This window comes from Trachurus japonicus, chromosome 7, assembly GCF_045865225.1.
Source record: "Trachurus japonicus isolate A0001 chromosome 7, Traja_1.0".
Lineage (NCBI taxonomy): Eukaryota > Metazoa > Chordata > Actinopteri > Carangiformes > Carangidae > Trachurus > Trachurus japonicus.
Genome location: NC_140913.1, coordinates 8686341 through 8710063, shown reverse-complemented (window position 1 = coordinate 8710063; position 23723 = coordinate 8686341). Strand labels below are relative to the sequence as shown.

At 40.7% G+C, this 23723-nt stretch overlaps 1 protein-coding gene across 1 annotated transcript; it reads left to right on the top strand.

The window, feature by feature from the left end:
- Positions 1-723: 723 nt before the first annotated feature.
- Positions 724-18798, top strand: sdcbp2 (syndecan binding protein (syntenin) 2). Its single transcript, XM_085781089.1, has 9 exons — positions 724-840; positions 5515-5566; positions 6259-6355; positions 9531-9631; positions 10471-10635; positions 11323-11498; positions 12629-12800; positions 15842-15933; positions 16996-18798. Exons 2-9 carry the CDS (start codon positions 5516-5518, stop codon positions 17048-17050), a joined length of 909 nt encoding a protein of 302 aa, XP_085637215.1. The 5' UTR covers positions 724-840; position 5515; the 3' UTR covers positions 17051-18798.
- Positions 18799-23723: the final 4925 nt, after the last annotated feature.

The window sequence follows — 23723 nt, the reverse complement described above, 5'->3', positions numbered from 1 at the left end:
GGAATCGGGGTGTTATCATTGATAGCAATCTAAATTTCAAAAGCCATGTCAACCACATCAAGATCAGCAGCATTTTACCATAAGTATTTTCAAATTAAAAGGCTTTCTGCCAAAATCAGGCTGAGAAATTAATCCACACATTTATGACAAGCAGACTAGATTACTGTAATAATCTATTCACTGCCATCCCAAAATCAAGCATTGGTAGTTAATTCAAAATACAGCTGTTTGCAGCTGCAGGTGTTCTCACGTCATCTAGGTTGGTGTTGCTCTCTGTCAGGGCAGGCCATGGTGGGGGAAACTTCCATCAGTAGATATTGAAAGTAGCTGGAAACCATACATGTAATGTAAAACGGTACATTTTGATTAGGCAGTGACTATGAATAACTGTTATGACGTTGAAATTACTTTGTTATTACACACAGCCGTGTCCTACCCCACCACATCATTTGGCCAACTCCCTCACCTGAGAGAACCCGTGAGGCCGTGACAGACAGTCGACACAGGGCCAGACCTGTTCTGTCTTGCTGAGACAAGATATGGCCTCTGGATGTATGGGGGTCATTGTGTGTATTAATCAAAAGGTCGGTTTCACCCGTGTAAAATGGTCCCCATGAATCACGCACCTCATGTGACTGAGACGAGGCGTGACTTCAACTCTGATTGACGTGGTTGCCAGGAGCAGGAAGCCAGCAGTGACATCACTTTCCAGAATTCCCCTTCAGAACGGTCGCGACGACGAAGAGCAGCCGGAGCGCCGGAGAGAGAAACACGGAAAAACAACGAGTGTGCTGCTGTGTCTGCTGTTCCCACGCGTAGCTAACACCCACGACATTAAAGGTGAGTGTGTCTATATCGAAACCCCTTGCACCGAATCGTTGCTAGCAGCCGCTAACTGTTCCGTCCAGGGTTTCGTTTACCGAACAAGCTAACGTGACGGCTAGGTTAGCCGTCCGCTTCCCTGCTGTTTGTATCGGAACAAAGACTACTCTGCTCAGCGACTCGGTTCGTGTTGTCTTTATTCACACACTTTACACTGTGTTGTGTTTTCGCCTATCTGTTAGCTAACTTATCACTGCGGTGTTGATCTGTGTCTGTATACTAGCTAACAGCCCGTTGGTTGAATTTTTAATGACACTAGTGCGGCGCCGTAACGTTAGCTAACGTTGACTTACAGCATTTAACTTAATTAGTCAGGAAACATTATGGAGACCCAGCTGTAAAAACAAAACACAAGCCAAAATTATGCACTGAGTGTTTCCTCGTTGTCGGAGTATAATGGAAATGGCTAATCTGTTATAAGTAAGCTAACGTTTATTAAGCCCTGCGTATTATCGCTCAGCCATATGTAGTTGTTGTGTTGTTAAAGCGTAAATACAACAGCATGTTGGTCCTGTGTAGTAAACATACCTATATGTTAGCTGGCTGTCACATCGAAACTCATTGTATAACGTTATAACGTGGCCTATTTAATATGTACAGTAGGAAGGGAAGGGTGTGGGTCAGTTTTTTTTTTTTTTTCTATAATCGTTGTCAGTCCTCCTCCTCCTCCTCCTCCTCCTCCTCTTCCCTTTCCCTCCCTCACCCCGTCTCTTTCCCAGCCATGTCAATAGACCGGAATAAGCTGCCAAGAAGACCTCATTCTTGTATCTAACCAATTCGTTCAGCCTTACTGAAGTTAGCCCTCCTTTTTTTCCTTTCCAGTTTTCACCAAAGCTCTTGGTTTTGCTAGCTCCATACTTTTGAGTAGCAACGAGCAGACCAGTTCATCTGCTCCCAGAAGCAATTCATTTATGGGATGCTTGCCAAACACTTTAATCACCATTTGTCTTACCTGTTTATATACAAATGCAGGAAACTTCCTTTTACATGTCAAATAATGTTGCTTGTCCCTCTTCATCTGAGCTGCAGTTGCTGAGGACTCGAGGACTAGGTTATGTCATTACAAGAGCTGTCCAAACACTCATTTTTTCCAGGCTTATTCATTTATACCTCCAGCCTGTTAGTCTAAATGAGGGGGGGGATATAAAGGGAGCAAACAAACACAGCTGAAAAGTAAACACTAGCAGGTATTAAAATGCCTCATTGTGTCCGCCAACACAATGAGGCACTTGTCTGCGAGGACTAAGAATATCAGAATTGAGTAGTGGCTGGAGTAGCTGGGAGAGTGATGCGATTGTGGTCAGAATAATTTGCTTGGTTTGGAAAGCATTGTGTATTTAACTTGCTGGTGTCAAAATGAATGTCTAAACACACACCGTGCCACTGTTCATATGTGACATCGAAGTGCAGTCTTATTTATGATGGTTCACACACTTTAAAGAGGAACTATGCAACTCTGGTTGCTTTTCCTCTGTTTTGCTAATCCTTCTCCCAGCCATGTGCATTTGTTTTTAATAAAGCTGGCGAGAAAGTAATCCATGGAGTGGTGGATAATGTTATATAACATAAACGATGTTATGATGTGTATATTTGTGTAATCTTATCTGTCATAAACAAGAGATTACGGGGCGCGTTTGTGTTGGGGTGCTGCCGAGACGAGAGCTGGGACACCACCAGGTCGGTGGTGCAGGGTTGGTTTTCGGCCAAGAGACGCTATTTCATGGCAGAGAGCCTCCATTCTCCCTGTAACAAGTTACAAGTCATTTATAAAACCATCACAATTACTGCAAAGCTGTTTAATTAAGGCAGCAATGTAGCTGTTTTCCCAGAGCTGTCAAGAGGTTTGACAATGGTTTTGATTGTATTTTGCTTCTATTTCTATCACTTCCTTCCTGCTTAGTCATAGTTGTAATATTACCATCACCTGCAAGAGGGCACATTTGGTGGCAGACACAACTCAAATACAGCCCCTTTCAAATATTTGATTTTGTGATGGGGCTAATTTGGCTCAGTATTGTGTATTTATAATTTTGTGTAAATGCAATGGCAATATAAACTCCATTGAGAAAAAAGGACATCAAAACAGACACGCTGTTGAGAAGTAAGCATTTGTACAATATAGTTCATATATTTTCTGTTGTAAGAGCTAGACAGAGTTGTTGTATTGCTTGGCCTTGAGTTGTCAGCTCTGCTGGATGCAGTTCTAGTCTGTTTATTACCTATACCAGAGACGTAATGTTCTCACTTGCATTTGTTTGTTTGCGGCATAGGTTACGCAAAGACACTGAATTGATTTGCATCCAACTTGGTGGAGGGGTGGGACATGGGCCAGGGAAGAAGCCATTGAATATTCCTGTGGATAGACAGGGCTATAACAGGAAGGATTTTGATGTTAGAAATCTATATGGTGTTGAGATCTGGCAGTCAGTACATTTAGGAGAACACTGGATGAAAGGATCTCAAGAATCATAACAAGAGACATTAGACAGAATCACTAAATGACATCCACTGAGGGCTGCAGCATTGCATCCATACAACCAACAACATATAGGGTGAGACTAAGGTGGAAGTACAGCACATGGGCAGTGCAGCACCCTGACAATTAGCTGTGCACACATGCTGTGGTTTCAATCTATTATTAACAGACTTGTCGAATCGTTTGGCTATAGCAGATATGCAGTCAACTGAGTGGTATTCTGTTTTCTTACATAACACTGTCATCCCCCGTCACTTCGTCTGTTACGGATTGAGTAAGAGATGTGTTCACATGTCTTGTGATGGTGACACACAGTTGTCACGGTGTGGTGAAGAAAATGGGTTAGAAATCAGTGATGTTTCTGTTGTTGTAATTTGTTCTCAATATGAAAGTAGAAAGTAGAAGTAGAAAGACTAGTGTTTTATATCATTTTAGGGACTCATCAGTCCAAAACACTGGATTGGTGTCTTTGCCATTAATTTTCTTTCTCAAGCAGACTGGTATCGACCATGGCATGACCAGTTCACATTAAACGCAGTATGTTTGTTACCGCTTCCTTTATCAGATTACTCCTTCAGCCATCAGCTCTGTTTGTCCTCATGTTACCTAACATTAAAATGACTCCCCCCTCCCCGTGAGAGCGGTGAGATATACAAATGTTGAATTCAAATTCAGGTTCAATATGATATAGCCTAACATTTGCGCAAATACAAAATATCAGCATGCGCTATAATTTTTGCTCCAGTTTCGGAGTTATAAAATGTTGATTTAAGTAAAGTTAGCTCTCGTAGACAGTCAGACAATATATGGTGAGCGCTGACATGCTGCAAAGGTCTCCACCTTCAGTCAAACATTGCTGTTTACATTTTATGTGCCTTAGGCCTAGAGGACTTTAAGTGTTAACACATGTACCTGAGAAATAGCCACCACCTTCTCATTTGTTCCATATTACTGTAGACCAAAGTACACAGAATGTTTGTGCCGGTTTCCTGCCATAACATTGCTGCATGTTTTGACTTGAGTCCCAGGCAGCTGACTGACTGCTATATTTCACTTCCTCTTTCCACTTCATGCTGCTGTGCAGTTTACAGTATGCTATAGCAATGAGTTCTTGGACAGTAGTCATAATTGGGCTGCAACCTGTTGGGATTCAGAGTCATTAACTATTGCCTGCGTTGTGTTGTTGTTTTTGCTTCGCCCATGTTTACTCATGTATTGTGTTTCTATAACGTAGCTTAGTTTCTACAGGTCACCTGTTTGTACAGGCCCAGGTGTTTGTCAGTGTAAAGTGACAAGTCATTGTTTGAACTCCATCAGGGAGCTTTGTCATGGAAACTTTGCGGAAGTGCACTTACACAATATGGAGGAGCTGCTTCTGCTTTCATTCCCTCTATTCTCTTCTCATCTGGGACTTTGGTCCACATGTTCGTCATTTACAGCAATAAGTCGATGTCAAAGACGTCGCACACTCAGACCTTATGTCCACCCAGCATGAGAGCGAGATTAGATAAGACTGAAGTGCCCGAGGTGAACTGTGAAGTCATGGAGTCATGACACACATAATAATAAGTTCCCCTATTATTTTCATTGTGGTGTAGACACACTGACTGTGTCTGCACGCAACCTATTAGCTCATGTGTCGTGGCATTTGGTGCTGTTGTTTTATTTCTGGATCTGCCGCGAATGCTTAGCTGTGTTTTAAGTGTACTGCGTACTTGATTACCTGGACATTGGATGATCTTACCTCAAATATATCTGTCAGTCCTCCAACTGTGATTTGTAGTTGGTTCTCCACTTATCTTCCACCCCTAAGGTTGCATTTTACAAGTGTCAAACTCCTAGGATATGTGTCTCTCTTTGGCAGTGTTTGATTTACTTCATTTGTTTAATCTCTGTGCCATTTCATGTTGATTTAGTTGAGAGGCATTGTTTGCTACAGAGTTGGTTTTAATGTTCAGTGGAGAGGCCGTTGACTCAATGTTAATATGAAATGTAGCTTTATGGAGTTTAATGGTAATGGATCACAATAGGTAACATGAGGATATCTCAGTCAGCTGTCTGGTGAGGCATATCAAATAGTTTGTTATCTCATACAGCAACAAAGCACTGCTTTTCTCAAGGTCCTTCACTCACTGCTGTTTGTGTGTTCTTTTCAGGATGTCTCTGTATCCATCTCTCGAGGACCTGAAGGTCGACAAGGTCATCAAGGTGAGTGTGCTTTTGTGAAACTTTTTGACACTGCCATTTCCCCAAAGTTACTGACTGCTGATGTAATAGATCCATGATTTTCTGCCTTTTATTGCCCTTTCTTGAACTGAAAGGACTTTTTACACATGCAGCTCAGTTTGATTGTTAAGCTTGTGAAAACAATTGTACAGTGACTTCTGGAGCTTTCAAAGCTTTGGAGAAGAAGTAACAAAAATGTAATGAAAGTGCCTTGAACTAGCTTTATGGGAACTGAACAATTTTTGGTGGTTGACCTGGAGTCAGGATGTTTTAGCCTCAACCTGCTTTGATTTAGATGATTCATTTTTTAATCTGTCCCTTTTGAGTCCCAGAACTTAATGGACGTCAGTGTAAAGCCTCTGACTTCTAGATCTGAGTTCTTTATTGTTTTAACTTTGCCATTTTAACGTCACATTTGCATGTCATTGAAGATATAATTTGTTGCTTTTGTGTTGCTTTGGCGCACAGTACACTGTTTAATTTTGATCCATGAATGAATTCATAGCAATATCCTGATTTAAAAAAATGTTTCAGATGTAAAACACTTTTTAAAAGACATGCTTTTCTAAAGAAGATTCATGTTTCCTAAATAACCCTGCTGCAGTTAATTCTCTATTGCATACTGCTGATGACAACTGCCTGCTGTTTGACTGTTGAATGTAATTACCTTCTAGGCCCAGGCCCAGTTTGCCCAGACGACCACCCCCATGCCGGCCATCACTGAGGGAACCTACCAACCTCAGCTTGCTACTGCAGGGATGCCAGGATCAAGTGAGTCTCTCATATACTTTAGAAGAGTATGTTATCCTCTCATTGTGTTAGAACCTTCTTTATACTTGGGAAAATTAGTTAAACTTGTAGCAGAAATCCCTTCATCTGTGCCCGCTCTCCCATCTGGGGCGGTCTCTGATTATTCTTTTGGGCAGATAAAGACGTGTGGAGTGAGAAACCGGGACGGGAGGGAGACTTGTGAGGTCTTTGCACAATAATGGGAGTAAATGGGCCCCCCACACAGGCTGTGATTACTCTCTCTATCCCTCTCTATGTGCAGTTCTCTGTTTCTGTCTCTCACATTGTGTTTTGGTGCAGGGGTTTGAGGGGTTTGTGTCAAAATAGGCCTGAACTCTGCAGTGGGTCATGTCCAGATGAAAGAAAAAATCAGGCATACAGAAAGGATGGAAATTGGGTAAAAGATGGCAGAGGGCTGTTGAGAGATGAGAGAACACGACCTTTCTGCTTATTTTCAATCACTTCTCCCCATTTCCCCATTCTTGCACTTATTCTGCATCTCTTTTCTTTTGGATGCAGAGTTCTGTGGGCTTTTTGGTCTTTTGTTTTTACCTCAGCAGTGCTAACCATGAGTCACCATGGAGACTGGCTCTGGTAGTTGCACTGGGACAGGGAATGATGGGAGAAAGAGAGAGAGGAGGAGGAGTTGATTTGAAAAGGAGGGAGGGCTGAGAGACCCAGGAGTGAGCTTTAGGGGTTCAAGGAGGATTTTCTAAGCAGGAAGATCACTCCAGTTGTGATTTGTCTTTTCCTCACCTTAAGGCATGAACAAGACACTTTTTCCTGGTAAAGCAAGATTCATAATGAGTGAGTCAGTGGAATTTCAAAAGTCCTACCCATAAGTCCTGACAGATCTGGAAGTATGGCTGAGTTCAAGGGCCGTTTCCCACATACTGTAGCTAAAGATAGACTATTGAGAAGGGGGTTGGCCAAAGGATAAACTGCAGGGACAGAGAAATTGCATTGAACTGGATAAAAGAGCAGAGTTCAGTCTCACACCAACAAGAGTTTGTTCTTTTGACTTGCCCGTGTGGGTGGATGTGGAGCAGGCATGTGTGGGAGAGGTGAATGAAAGAGAAGGTGATACAACAGGAGAACAAGAGGAAATCTAAATGAGGAAAAGAAGAAGAGGGCAGACCAGCTGATAAGACTGGGCATTGTGAGACTTCTGAAATAATGAAACACATTCTGCTTTTATTAGGGTCAAGTGTAGGAGGAGAACAGGATGAATCATGATCTCCATTTTTCTATCATTTATACTTTTTGTTTTACCAGCAAAGGGGTGTTTCTCTCTCTGTTTGTACCGTAGCCAGAGCTGCCACCTCTAACTTTACAATGAGTGGTTACTGATCTCTTGTTGCATGTGTGGTTTAAGTGATTGAATCAGATCACACTGAATGTAGACTTGACTGGACCTGCTGAAATCATTGCACAGTCAAGTTGAAAGGAAAATGTATTAAGTATTAAGAGATAAACTATTTAATTTAGTCTTGGAGAATCAAACTAATCAAGATAGACTCTAATCTATCTTGAGTTGCTTTCATTATATTTTGTAATACAATGACAGTTAATGCTTTCTATCTTCTGCCTACATCTGGAAGTTGTAAATGAGTTTTCCCTCAATTGAGGAAGAGGTCTGGTTGGAGTATACAAACCAGACGGGCTGGTTGAGTATTTCTGAAACTGCTGAGTTCGTGTGGGATTTTCACACACAAGAAGTCTCCAGAGTTTTTACTGAGAACGGTGCCAAGAACAAATAGCGAGCAGCAGTTCTGTGCACAGAAACCCCCACGTTGACGAGGTAGGTCAGAGGAGAAGCGACAAGACCGGCTGGAGCTGATAGAAAGCAGTAACACAGTCAACATGTCTCATGCGCATCCCTTCATGGCCACAGTTAAACGTCCTCTAATGGCCAGTTCCAGCAGGATAACGCTCCATGTCACAAAACAAAAGGAGTCTCAAACTGTTTTCATAAACCGTGACGACAAGTTCAGTGTCCTTCAGTAACCTCCCCAGTCACCAGATCTGAATGCTGAGTTGTCATCGTGCATCAATGTGGCACAGCTAATTTCAGAGACCAGACTGGTGATGTGACTGGCTGAGCATGTATTTATTAATCACCACACCCTCTGATCTATATTTCACCTCAGCCACGCTGTGTTTGCGCTGGTGCGCACACATGAACCAAAATAGCAGGTGTGCCTGCTCTGAGACACCCACAGTATATTCTGAATGACTGGCTAACACACACATTCACGTATGCAACTGTAGAGATTTATTTCCCTACGTCTGAGAACCTTCACTATTGTCCTCTCTGTTACCTTGGCAGTAATCATGGCTCTGCCGCAAGGGCAACATCAAGCTCTTGTTGCCAAAAAAGAAATGCAGGCAAGCAAGAAGAGAGACAGACAGGTACAATGCACCTGACTGTCTGACAGTAAACAGGAGGCTGAGTCCTAGCCCAATGTCATGTCTGTAGTAGTGTGCTCTAATTTCAGAGTAGACACTTCAGGTTTGGAGTTGCATGACTTGCTCGTGACTCACACACTTCACCACTTGGCATAAAAGCTGTGTGTGTGTACATGTATGTATCTTTGTGATACTTAAATAGACAGAAGAGAAAGACAAAGGGGAGGGATGGAGATATTCATACCATAGCTACAGTAACACTTAATTACCATCAGAGAAAGGAACTCCATACTGTTGCCAGGAAAGTTTGACTGCACTGCACCACAGAGTGGTTATTATCAGTTGAATTCCAATGGAGGTCTCTGTGTCACTCAAACATGACCCTGCTGTGATTAACAGTATGAATAAAATAGGGAAGAATAAGGTTGGATATAAAAAAAACCTACTCAATTGCAGCAAATATAAGAGAGTTTGTGCACCTGTGAAGTCGAATCATACAAGGTACATCGATGTTCAACTTCAGGGAGGGGTTTAAAAACAACCTGCTTGTGTTACCATATAAATGCATTAATGTATTCATTTCTTTATTATGTACCGGTAATCTTAAAATAAACTTGTTTTTTTCTCCTCCATGTTTTCTCTCTCTTTTTCTCCTACCAACCACCTGTCCCCCCTTACCTTATTTCTGTCTTGGCTGCCTTTCCCCTCCCACCTACCCTCCTCTTCCTTCCTCCTCTTGTGTCTCCAGCCTTGTACCCAAACCTGGAGGAGCTGGGAGATTACATGGGACTGGCTCTCAACAGCGATGAAGTCCAGAGGAACCTGGCCCTGTTGCCTGTGGCTGATAATGTGAGTGACATGACAAACACGACTCCAGTCCACATACTACATTAGATGAAGTTGTCTTGTAAACACCTGTTCCCGATGCCCTGAGGTGACCAAAACATTTAGATTTTCACTGTTTTTAGTGAGTTTTCAGTAGATGAAAAACCATGAGCTGAGCATGTATCCAAAGCAAAACAGTACTGTGTTTGTGGAGATCCACAACACTGAATGACTCACCACAGGCCTGGAGCAGTGTGTGGGAGGGTGTGAGCTCTTCACTCCCCTCCAATTGCATGTGTGTGTGTGTATCCTGCAACATGTCAGAGCTCTTGCAGCACCCAAGCTTGTCAGCTGGCATTTAACCATCTGTGCTCTCTGCCATTTCTTGATATCTTTGCCTCTAGCATTAATTATTTATATGTATGTTTTTGTATCTCCACATTGTCAGTGCAAAGTAGGGCTGAGCCATAAGGTATATGTTTAATATTGCAATATTTCTATATCCTCTTTGGAATTCTTCTCCATAGAAATTCATTCCTGATGTTGCACCAGCAGTATAATATATAATTGACACCTTTCACTATAAATATGAAACAATCATGAATAACCACATGGGCTAGATGGCCAGAGCAGAAAGCCAAAGTTGGAGCAGCACAACATTAACTGGTGGAGGAGATAAAATGGAATCCTCCCACATACTGCACCTTTTATTTTATGCAGCATTCCTTTTTATCTGCAGCTGAATTTTAATGTTTCTTTTTTATCCTCTTTCTTCCTTCTTCCCCAACATGTTCTTTCTCAACCCACCTCTTCATACATTCTCACCTCCTCTGCCGTCTGGCATCCTTTCCCCCACTCCTCAGCAAGTGGCAGTGCCCTCCCTCTCAGGTGTCGGGGGCATGGTGCGGCCCGTCACCGGGGCAGACATGGGGATCAGACGGGCAGAGATCCGTCCAGGGCTGAGGGAGATTATACTCTGTAAGGACCAGGACGGGAAGGTGGGACTCCGGCTCAGGGCCATTGACAACGTGAGTCAGCATTACAACCTCTTTGACACCTGCGTTTATTATTCAGCATAAAGTGGTTCCACTCCCATTAGGAGTGGAACCACTTTTCAAATCCATGATTTGTTTTCGTGTTTTGTTTCTTTGATTAGAATGTGCTCGCTAAAAGAGTGACTTGCTGGTGTTTGTCATCATCAGTCTCTCTCTTTTGATACTTGACCAGCTTGAAAGTGGCAATTCGCTTCTGTTGTAGTTAATAATTCAGTTTGTACAGAGTTGCACAAACAGTAGGCAGGGCTGAAATGACTGGAATGAGTTGGCAAACAAAGAGGATTCAGAGTATTGGTAATCGATGTGCTGCTGAGATGAACCAGACACAGCACACTCGTGGTTTGTACATCATGCAATAAAGTCTGCAGTAATGGACGTCAAGTAAAAGAGTGGAACCAATCTTTTGAAATGAACAATTCAGACATGAGCACTCTGCTGATCCTGTTGGATTTTTAATGATCAGTGTTTTTTCTTTTCTCTTCTTCTTTATGAACATACAATCTCTTCTGTCCTGTGTCCTTGTCTCCCTTTTCTCAAGTCACTCCTGTGTTTGCTTAACATTATCAGTGTCTGTCTTCTGTCTGTCCTAACTCTTTCTCTGTGTGTCTGTGGCCTGGATTGATTTTGAATGTTTTATCTGTTTCCTGTTTCCTTTCACAGGGAGTGTTTATCCAGCTGGTACAGGCCAACTCCCCCGCGGCCCTCGCAGGGCTGCGTTTTGGAGACCAGGTCCTGCAGATCAACGGGCAGAATTGTGCCGGCTGGAGTGTGGACAAGGCCCACAAGGCCCTGAAGGCTGCAGCTGAGACCCGCATTGAGCTTGTGGTCAGGGACAGGTGAGGACTGAGGATTATACCTATGTGTCCTAAACTTTTTTTAAAGGCTAGAAGTTTTCTTTTTGTGTTTCTTTAATTTGAGCATTGCACCACTGAACTGCACCTGATTTTGACCATTTTGGTCTTTATTTACTCTAACAGCTCATGTTACAGTTCTAATTGAAAGGCTGGTTAATTGTCTTTGACTCACACAATGTTTATTTGAGGAAAAGATAAGAGGCAACTCTCTGATGAGCTCAGGGCATTGTGACAGATTCCAGATATAAACATTGCCGTCACATTTGCATAGAACTGTGAAGTGTGAATTAGTTTACATTCACATGTCCATAGGCTATTTTAACTGGCAATGTTTTCTGTCCATCATGTTTTCAGTTTCATAGTTTTTCTGGAGAAGCTGCAATGTTTGGCTCCCTCTGCTGGCTCCTCCATCACTTGCACTTTGCTGCTCAACTCATCTTTTAGTCTCATGTTTCTAAACATATCATAGAGTCTCCTTGAGTCACCTTGTATTTGATAACTTGACAGACGTCCAGGTGCACTGTAATTTCCAGTTAAACAGCCTCAGCATCACATTTATCAAACGTGCATACAGCAAAAAAACACCGTCAAATCTACCGCAAGGATCGGCATTTATCAATCTGAATGTGAGTGCAGGGTACACAAATATCTCACGCCAGGTCTGACCAGGCGTACGCACATTTTGAACCAGCATAGAACATGCAGGAACGAGTGCTGCTGTGTCGGAATGATTATTAAACCATACTAATCCATACCATACTATGGATACTACCATACAAATCCTCCATTCACCAGTGATGACAGTAAAGTCCCTCTTCTTGGCCGTCTTCCGTGTCTCCATGTCGTAAAGTGGGCAGGATGAGGCCTCTTAAGCAGGAATGTATCGAGGCGTGACATTTAAATTGTTTTCAGCCACTGGATTTATCAACACCACGCCAGTTCTACACTGAAATTGGCAACGTAGACACTTTTTGTAAATCACACGTGACACTTGGTGCACATTGACACCAGCATCTACACCAGATCCTACACAAGTTTGATAAATGAGGACCAATGTGTGTAACAAACCTGTGGATTTCTAATCTGGTCTCTGCTTCTGTGTGTGTCTGTAGGCCATTCCAGCGCAGCGTCACCATGCACAAAGACAGCTCTGGCCACGTGGGCTTCATCTACAAGTCAGGAAAAATCACCTCACTGGTCAAGGATGGCTCTGCTGCCCGCAACGGTCTGCTGACTGAACATTACATCTGTGAAATCAATGGACAAAACGTCATTGGACTCAAGGTCAGACACTTGTTTCTGTGTGTACGAAACTGTTGGTCAGTTTTGAGGTGATGTGGTATGGTGTCATTTTGAAGATAACAATCCAGTACATTTGTGATTCTCATAAGATGTTTGGTGCCTAATTTTAAGTTTGCACCTGGATGACTGCTCCCATAATATCAATATAATAAAACGTGGGGACTTGCAGCGATTATAAAGTAAGTGCAGCACTCACCAAGGCCAAGTCTGTGCAAGTGTTAAGCATTTATCAGCCATGATGGCTCAGTAGTTTGTCCAGTATTTGCCCCAGTAGACATATAGTCGGCTTTAAATGTGTTGTTAGTTTGAAATCTACATTGTGTTTTGCTGGCTCCTACAGTTTTCTCCTTTGATTTGATCTACTTTTATGAACTTTTCTGAATGCAGCGATAACTTCACACAACATTTAGCACTCAATGCTCAGTCCTGTGCGTATAACACTCTGAATCAAGCAACAAACCAAACCTTTAACTGTAGTATATGTCCAACAGTGTCACCTTGTGTTTGACCTTGTGTGAAACTATAGTGCAGCGGTTCAGATGAGACTGTAGTTTTGGAAAGTTGAAGACTGAGGTCAGGTCACATACACACCATGATAACGTATTCACACAGATCTTTTCAATCTGAAGAGCAGGGAAACTGTCACAGCAGGTGACGTTTGTGACCTGACATAAAGCACAGATACAGAGCCGTAAACAGACTGTCAAAAATATTAATGTAATTAATATTGTAAATATGTAAAAAATGTAAGAAATGTTCAGTTTTATTTCCACAAACTTACAGCAGGCTTCAACTTTTGACTCAGTTCATTATATTATAAAAGATTGATGCTTTCCTTTTTACTCTCAGCTGCTTTAGTGTTTATTAGTGTGACTGCTGAAGCAGTCACACTATTGTTCTTCTGTTTGGCCATTTTCTTCCGCCTTTTTACGGTCTTCTTCTAGTCCTTCATACTTTGTGCTATTTCAACAATTCATATATCAAAACGTGCAGCTTCTTTTGAACTTTATCGGCATTACTTTTCTCTTTTTAACTATTTATACTTTTTCAAATATTTAACTTTTTCTGATTTTTTTCAGCTTTATAATGTGTGTGTATTGCGTCTAACGAGCAGAGCCAGAGTGGTGTCAGAGTGGAGAGAGGCAAAAAAACATTCTAGAGTTTTTCTGGCTAAACTGTCAGCATGGCCACAAATTAAACTCTAGACAAATTATTTTCTCCAGTTTTGTAGCCACACTTGTCTTCTGGCTAAAATTCTGGTCAAAAATGCAAAGAGACTTAGATAATAATTTTAAATATTTTTTAAATGCAGCCAGGGAGCTCTCTGCTCTCATTAAGCTCAATGCATTTTTTTCACATCAGCAGGAGAAGGAGCTCAACTTTGTAACTTGCTGTTAAGTGCTTTTTAATTCATTTGAATTCACCAAAAAATAGTCACAGGTCACAAAAAAGTCCTCTTCTTACTTGGTGTGGCTAATTTATATTAATTTATTTTTGTTTTAAGCATCATTGAAAAATCTCACATTCATTAAAGTCTCAACCTCTCTACTTCACAACTCCTCTGTAGTGTAGGGGTTAGGGTAACTACCTGCCAACCCTAAGGTCACTGGTTCGAATCCAAGGGAAGAATTCTTGTTATGTTATGTTGAATTCTGCTCTCCTCCCCCGCCTTCAATTGGTTACAGGTGTTTGTTATCTCCTTGATTACTCGTACCAGTTTGCAGCACATCATCACATTACAATGAATGACAACAGTCTTGAAAGCAGTGTGCTCTCTGTAGCCGAGTGGCAGAGTAAAGGTTTAGTGATCAAATGGTCACGGGTTCGATTCCTGCCTCAGTCATTTCACATCATTGCTTGACTTTTGATTCCAATTATTCAGCTGTCATTGGACAGTCTTTGATTCCTCATAGTATAAAGCTCATTGTAACTCAGGTTCTCTGTGGCCATATGGTTAGTGTGTTAGGTGTTGTGCTATTTCAACAATTCATATATCAAAACGTGCAGCTTTTTTTGAACTTTATCGGCGTTACTTTTCTCTTTTTAACTATTTATACTTTTTAAAATATTTAACTTTTTCTGCAAATTAAACTCTAGACAAATTATTTTCTCCAGTTTTGTAGCCACACTTGTCTTCTGGCTAAAATTCTGGTCAAAAATGCAAAGAGACTTAGATAATAATTTTAAATATTTTTTAAATGCAGCCAGGGAGCTCTCTGCTCTCATTCAGCCCAATGCTGAGAATTCTCCACAACTCTGTCTGAAACATGCTTATGTCTGTGCTCTCTGTGGCGAAGTGGCAGAGTAAAGGTTTATTGATCATGAGGTCATGGGTTCGATTCCTTACTTTTTTTTTTAAGCAGAAGCCAGTGATCCTCTTATCAAAGGTTTTCTTTACCCCTCACATACTGTCTCTGTCTGTAGCCTAGTGGTTAGCTTGCTGGTCTGGAGACCTGAAGGTTGCTGGTTCAAATCTTGCCTCAACAACAATTATAGTGAATTATTTTCCCAGTCGTCCTCTGTTGACTTCTGATAACTTGCTTCATGTTGAAACTGCTGCTCTCAGCCTGAAATTCACAGAAATTTTCATTCTAAGTCATTCAAGCTTGACTCTCAAGCTTTCTTGATGTTGACAGTGTGCAGATCATTAACAGACAACAGTCTCTGCAACTGTGTGTGCACCGTGGCCTAGAGGCAGAGTGGAAGTCTAATGACCATGAGGTTGTGGGTTCGATTCCGACCTTGGTCAAACATTTGTATGGTGATCACTGCTTGCACTATTTGCTAATTCTGCAACAGCGTTCAGTTGCTATCAGCAGTCACACCATTTCCATTCTTGGAAATGCTTTTTCTAGTTTCTTCTATTCTCCAAGTTTATTTTTTTCTAAAAAACACATCAAAACAATGGAGAAAAACAGAAAAGAACTATAATGTGAATGTGTTTTTACTAAACCTTGAACCTAAAAGTAATTCACTGACTACACAAAGTCTTGACATGTCATTATTCCTGTGTCTAACTCCAGGATTCGCAGATCAAGGATATTCTGTCCACCTCTCCGACCGCCATGACCATCACCATCATGCCCAAGTTCATCTATGAACACATGATTAAGAGGTGAGTCTTCAACAGTTTATCTGGTCATATGCCATCAACTCATCATTTAGTTCAGACCTACGTTAACTTACATCGTCAGTGATCTGATCACATGTAGTCGGCTCAGTGTTGGAGGGTTAGGGTTAGTCTCACTACACCCTTTAATTCATTATCAGGATATGTAGCTGTATATTTAGAGAAGGACAGGCCGGTTAGTCAGGTTAATCCTACAGCAAGATAATTAACCGAAACATTACAGACAAGGCTTCATACGATGAGGACCAGCCCAGTCTCCAGACACTAAACCCCATGGGGCTGTCCTTGGAAGAACTGTACACTGACATTAAACATAAAAAACAAACAATGAACAAACAATGGCATCGCTCCCTGCTGTGGTTTGTTTACGACATGAAAGTGGACCAACACAGGTTTTGACGACAGTCCATTTATGATTGTACCATGCAAAAGCTACATTACAGAGCAATGTCCAATCTTCTAAATGTAAAAGTCTAAGTCCGTGTGTGTATTGTAAAAACATGCTAAGTGCTTTGGTTACCATGGTAACGCGGAAGTGTGTCAGCACGAGTGTGTGGGATTTATCTGATAAATGAGAATATGAAAAGGAGTCATACCATTGATGTGCGGAGTACCTGTCACAACTTGTTTCGACAGGTCTCATCAAGCAGCAAAGTGTAGAAACTCTCCTTTCTCACTCATTACCGCCACTTTGAATCCATGTCATGTCCGTGTCATGTGGTCTATGAGGCTCACTTGCAGTCTGGACTGGTTATTCTCATAATCAGTTATTTTTTCCATGAGCTCTCTGTTACACTAAAGAACAGAAACTAAGCTCATCAGGTTAAGTGAGGTACAGCACAAGCTACTGTCAGACATACTGTATCTCTTCACCAGTTAGAGCTGGATAACATGGTCTCAACTGTCCAGTCAATGAGTTACGCATCGGCCCTGTTATTAAAAATAATAAGTGTTTGAACGACTGATCCACACTACAGCTGTGGAAGTGTCCTGAAGCCTGTGGAAGTTTGTGTGTGATCTGATGTGAGGTGTGGTTTCATTCTCCAGGATGTCCACTGGTCTCCTGCGGTCAGCCATGGATCACTCTGTTCCAGAGGTGTGAAGACCAGGAGGACTGTACAACTGTCGGGATGTCTACAACACACAGATATTTCTCTTGCTCTCTCTTTCTCTCTCTCTGTCCTTACTCATATCTTGATCCGTCTCTCTATCTGTTTCTCTCTCTTTCTGTCTTCATACCAAATCACCTCCTGCATCGCAATCATCATCGACGCCGTTTCTCATCCTTAACATAATCTTAAGATGCCTTTTTTTCTATTCTTCAGTCGTTCAGAATATTCTTCACCTTTTCTACATTTTCCTCATCTCTGTTGACATTTGTACTTTTTTATATGTTAACCTCGTAAACTGAGTATTACATGTTTTTTTTTTCTTTTTTTTTTCTCGTTTTGTATTTGAGATCACGGACAGTACAAAAAATGTTTTTTTTTTAAAGCCATGCACACTATCCTGAGTCCAGAGCTTCCTCCTCAGTGTGGAGATGAATCATTGGCACCAGAGGTTTCACCTTGTTAAAAATGCTGTAACAGCCAATGGTCAGTCATCAGAGCCCCACAGTACCATGTAGATGGCTGCACAGCTGTGCTCTCAGTCCCTGCACTTGGCCCCGTAATGTGTGTACTTTAATAATCTTGATGAGTTGAACTAACACCTGGGAGGGAGGGAGGGGGCTGATGAGAAAAAAAAGTTTGCTGACTTTAATCTAGATTACAGTGTACAGTCATTTTACTAGGCCAGTAAACTAATAGGTTTTAGCAAAGGGTTTGTTTTTAGTTTGTACCATTAGCATTGATTTTGTCATGAATTTTATAGGCCCTGGATTCTAACATGCAAGTGAGAGACCACGTGGCAGTTTCCACCTTCTCCAAGAGATGACGATGTGTCATGCACTCGCAAATAATAATTAATAATCATGTTAATTATAAAGAAGATGATTATTATTGTCTGTTTACATCGCTATGACAGATTATTCAGGACGTGGAGCTGTGCACGCTGCTACTCTCTACTCGACGTATCATTTGCATCTCATCTCCTGTCTCTGCAGGAATATGTCAAGATGAGACTACTGTGTTCATAATGTTGGTACTGGGAACACTGTGTGCACATTCCAGGGGAGAGTGTAGGGAAAAGGGGCAGCAGTAGACGTTTGGCGCCCTATGCAGCTGGAACTCAGCCCTGTCCGAAAAACACCATGACAACAACGAGACGGTGAGCGGACAGCATGCGAGTGTTTGTTGTAACCTTTGAGGGACTTGTTGGTGTTTGTTTGGACAGGGTCTGTGCTGGGCAGACCCACTAAGTGCACTTTCCACTACCTTTGAAAAGGTTGACTTTCCTGTATCCATTTCAGTCAAGTCCGATAGTCGTGTTTGTGGCGCCTCATGTTAATGTATGTTAACTGTAGGAATCTGCTCAAATTTGATGCTGAAAATCCTCTGCTCAGATTTAAAGGCATTTAAATTCCACATTCTGGGTTTAGCTTGTGAACCTGCTCTATTCTGCGCAGAGCTGTTAGCAGACTTCCCTCTGTATTATTCCTTCCTTGACTCATGAGCACAGTGAGACTGAGCAGAGCTCACAGTTGTGAATTTCTACTTGTTATATAGAGTTGCTCCTTTTAATGCTGTTCATGTTTGGATGCATGTATTCCTTTAATTTTCTAGGTATGCAATCTGATAAACGTCACTGTCATTCTGTAAAAAAAAAAAAGTTAGAAAATCTAAAAGTTTATATACGAATGTAACCAAGATAATATTGTAAAACAAATAAACAATCTTTCTGTTCATGTTAGCTTGATGGAGTTTGTCGTCACTGCCTCAGCATGACATTTATCATTATTCTAGAGCAAGTGATCCCACAACCCCGTCACAATAACATCCAGAGACAAACACACACATGAACACAACAGAAACGTTTCCTCCATGCTGTTTAATATAGGGGCTTTTGGTCTTTCTTTATACAGTGTGGTGGGAGTGTGAATGGAGATGTCGTCTACTGATGTCTTTAACTGTACACACTACTATTGCCATTAAAATAGTTCATTTACAATACGTTATCTGTAGATATTAATGACGTCAGCTGGATTACTATACAATGCATTAAATATCCTTAATGGTAGGATGTTAAAGACTAGGTATAACCTCTGTATATATTAATTATCATTACATAGTCTACGGAACACATACTCAGACAGACAAGGAATAAAGCATAAAATGACATTACACATTCAAATATTGACAAATAAAAAAGAAAAGCCAAACACCCCCCACCTCCTCCTGTCATCCCCAAGAAATATTCAGCATCATGTTTGTCTAAGGATATACGCAGTATATAATCAATCAGTCACCGCCGCATACTGTACACTGACACAACCTCACACTGCAGCAGGAAGTTCAGGTGTATTATAGGACAGAAACAAAAAACAGAGGCTCACTGTAGACATTCTTTCAGGACAATCAGGGTAATGGCCTCCTTGGCTTTGCAATAGAACTTGATAAAGTGCGGTATGTTAAAGACTGACTGGAGGAAAGTTGAATCAAACTTTTAATGGATAAATCAATCACATCCTTGATGAGACTGAAGCATCTGCTGGGACTTGAACATTTGACAAGGGAAATTACTGGACTGTCAGCATCCAAAAACAATAAAACTGCAGGCCATAATGTCTGAATGTTGCCCATGAAACAGCTGAATGTAAAGGTTCCCCCAAAGGGTTAATGAGGTCACCAAACCCCCTATTAGGACCAGATAGTGAAGACATACAAGCTTAACACAGGCCTGTCAAAACATTGTTAGAATCTCCAGCATACATCAAATATACAATATTAAAGCAAAAGACAACAATTTACTGAATAATAAGTCCCCAAAGTCCAAAATTTAAACAAAGACAATCTGTGTTTGAATGCCTGTGTGTATGCATTTCATTTTCACTGAACAAAAAATAAAAAATAAAAATTATGATTGTGAATATGATCTTTAATATTGCACCTGGTCATATTGGAATTTTGATATTTCTATTCATTGTTCAGCCCTAGTTTGGAGATAAATGTGAGTAAGATAAAGGTTCCATATTGTATTAAAGTAAGTATTGTATGATTTTTATGTCACTTTTCGTTAATAAAGCAGGTCTAGGTTCTATATTACTACTGTTAAAGTCTCAGTCCAGTCCTGTTTTAGAATCTGAGCTTTAAAATGAGCCGTCAGGACTTCTTTAACTTATTGTCACAACAGAGCAGTGGCTATTCTCAACCAAGCCCCTTCTCATATTGTTTTTACCTGAAATCTGTTATATCTGTATTTAATCTCTCAGAAAGGATGTAAAACTACACATAGATGGTTTTTGGTTTCCAAAAACCATAGGTATCTTCATATGGATGAACTCTGCAGATAAAACACAAGAAAAGTGTCAAATACGGGACCTTTAACTTTTAATTTTTGGGCACAAGAAATACTTGTTACAAGCTATATTATGATTTAATGTTTACAGCTCATTTACTGTAGTGCACTTGCCTCTTGTGCAAAAAATTATATCTACTCATGTCTTTTTTTCTGTGGTTCTTTTTAAATAGAACAAACAACAAATAAATAAATAAAGACCCATCGTAGATCAAAGATCCACACACTGCACAAGATGAAATACATCTCTCAGGACTTTGGGGGCTTTGTAACACAAGAACAAATTCAATATTTTAGTAATCAGTACATGACTTCACAATACGATAAACTTCACATATACATAACGCAGCTGAAGTAAAGACTTTGGTGCATAGAGGTAAATCAAAGGGGTTTGAGATGATTACTGCTACCGACAACAAACCTGAACTCCTGGACCTGAACCTCCAGCATCAGTTCACTGGACGTTCACTCTTCAGATGAACTGTAGTACTCACTCTCATAACGTTCATTGATAGAATATTTTTTACACAACACATTAGTATCAAGAGTAAGAGATGTCTCCATTCCTCTTCCCTTACAGGATTAATTATATGGCTTTTTTTGTTATTGTAAAAACATGAAATTGTTTTAGCTTCCTAATCCACTTCAGCTGAGTGTCTCACACAGTCAGGAGATGGCACAACACAATTCATGATAACAAACATGGTTATGGATGAAATGTGGGGGGAAGTGTTGAGTGGAGAGGAGGCAGTCCTGTGTGTCTCTAAGGCATTCAGTCAATCTTTTCATGGATCTCAGTGGCTGCTGCTCTAAGGTCAATGCAGTGAAAACACAGGAAGGGGATGTCATGATTGTCTCTAACAAAGAAGCTACTCGTCCTCTACTAGTGTTTGACTTTGCAACAGCAGTTAGACTTTTAAACGTCAAGTGTTTTGTGGCCTGTAGGTACAAATGTCAAGAGCTGAGGTGAATAGCTCTTACTATGGATGAAATAATGACATATAGTATCTTGTTTTTAAAGGTCTACCTGAAATGTCTGCATCATCTCAGTTATCTGTGTCATTATTTACCTCAAACATCGTCAGCACTTTGTCAAACTAGGTCAGAACAATCTGTGAGACACGACTCAGTGGACAACAAACACGCACTTTGGAAACCAATACAATCTCAGCTTCAAGTAATTGCTTAAAATTCATAAAGTGAACAATAGTGCAAAAAATATGTCAACCAAAGAGTTAAAAAAAAAAAAAAACATGATTTATGCAGATTTTTTTTTTCACCTAGTAATTAAACAGTTCAGTTGGTGTCAATTTTTTTTTCTTTTTGATGTCCATTTATTGTTTTTGCAGGTTGTGTCCAGGTGTGTCTAGATACACAACTGACATGTGAGTCTCTGACAGTTTAACAAATTTTCATTTTGCCCTTATTAACGCACACAAAGTTAAACCTTTGCACAAGATCAGCAAATCAAGTAATCACTTTGAGTGCTCTCATGATTCACACAAAAAAGAAAACAGCCTGATCATAAATGTGATCACAACCCAGAACGATATCTCACCAATTTGTAACCACCGTGTAATATGTAGTCCCTCCGTGTCTGGAAATGCTTTTCAGAGTTAAACAAATGAAGTTGACTAATCTGCAGTGACTAACTCTTGTACAGTGGACTTGAAACACACACTACCAAAGTGACAGCTAAAACTACACCACGAGAGCATTAAAGAGCAGAAATATACAGCACGGAGCACAGACTGAGCACAACTCACTTCATTCAGATCTACAACAGTGTCAAACTGAGCCAGTGAGTATCTACAAACAAGTGTCTGGTCATAATGCATCTTTCCAACCAGGTCTGATGGCTTGTAAAACGATTCTTCTGTGTGTTTTGTGAAACAGAAACCCAAAATGTGATCAGTTGTTTTCAGTGATCTATAGTTCAGCCTAGTCGGGATACAAAGAGCACACATGCAATTCCACCCTAAAACATGACACCCATGTCAAAGCCTAAAGATCAAAGACTGTAATAGAAACATAAAGAAAATGGCCGGGTGGTATCGTTAAAGGTGAAAACTTCCTGTAAAACCTATTGTTTGTTTTTGCACCAAGTCAATAAATGCATTATAGAACATCAGTATTTTCTGAGTTTTGGAGGTTATAGTCTTTATGCCAAGCTAAGCTAACCAGCCTTCAAATATAACAAACACATGGGAGTGTTATCAGTGGTTAACTCTGTGGAAGAAAGAAAAGATGAGCTCCTATTCACCCTCTGTGAGAGGTTCATGTGATATTGCAGCCTCATCTTTCAATAGCCTATAGGAGCAGATGTTATTAGTATCCTTCTTGGAGAGTAAAAAAAAAACAAAAAAACATGTGAGAGTCAGATAAAGGAGCTTTTTGGCCACATTATTAAATTTTCAGATTGGTTTAATTGACATTTACACATTTAGCCAGAACAAATAGAAACTACTAACAGTAAAACCATGAAGGAATAGTTCACTAACTGTGGTTAGATGTTTAAAAAAGATGTAGCCTCGGTTTATACCGACCAACACTTCTAAATTTGACAAACAGGAAATAGTTTCAGCCCTGAACTTCCTGTAAAATGAACATGTTTTGACATTTGTTTGAGTTTGCGTCAAACAAGCCGAGACTTCAACTTTTAAATGCTCATTTGCTGGTACCATTTTTATTTAAGAATAAAATCTATTTATTCGTCTTTATGTTTGGACAAAGCTGGGTTAGCTGTGTCTTAGCCTACTTGTCTGCATGCTAAGCTAAGCTAACGGCCTGGTGGCTAAGGTTCATACGAGCTCACTAAAGTGTCAAAATGCTCAAGCTGACCATCATTTTGGACACATCAGGGTTAGATCCATCAGAACCCTGAGGTCACTGATTGGGCCCCGAGAGAGTGACCACACAGCCATGGTGTCAGCGCAGACAGCGACGGAGATAGCGAGACATTATCCAGCCAAGTGCTAATCACAAACATGCACACACATATTTCTGGTAAATTACCTTGTAACGAGTAAGCTGTGTTTCCACTGTATATCTTGCAATCACTGCGACAATCAAATCAAATAACGGCTGCTGCAATCGTTTCCAGAGTTGAACAGTGTCATAAACTCTGCAGTGTGTCTGAAGCCTCCAAACTCAAACTGGATTTTGTGTCTTACTGGTATCTGCAACAAGGCGTCTCCACTGTCTTCTCTTCTAATGCATTCAGTCTAAATGTCCACTTCATATGGGATCATGATCTCCTTAAACTAAACATCAGACAACAACCAATCTCCTTTAAATCCAATAAGATTCTCAAACAAGTA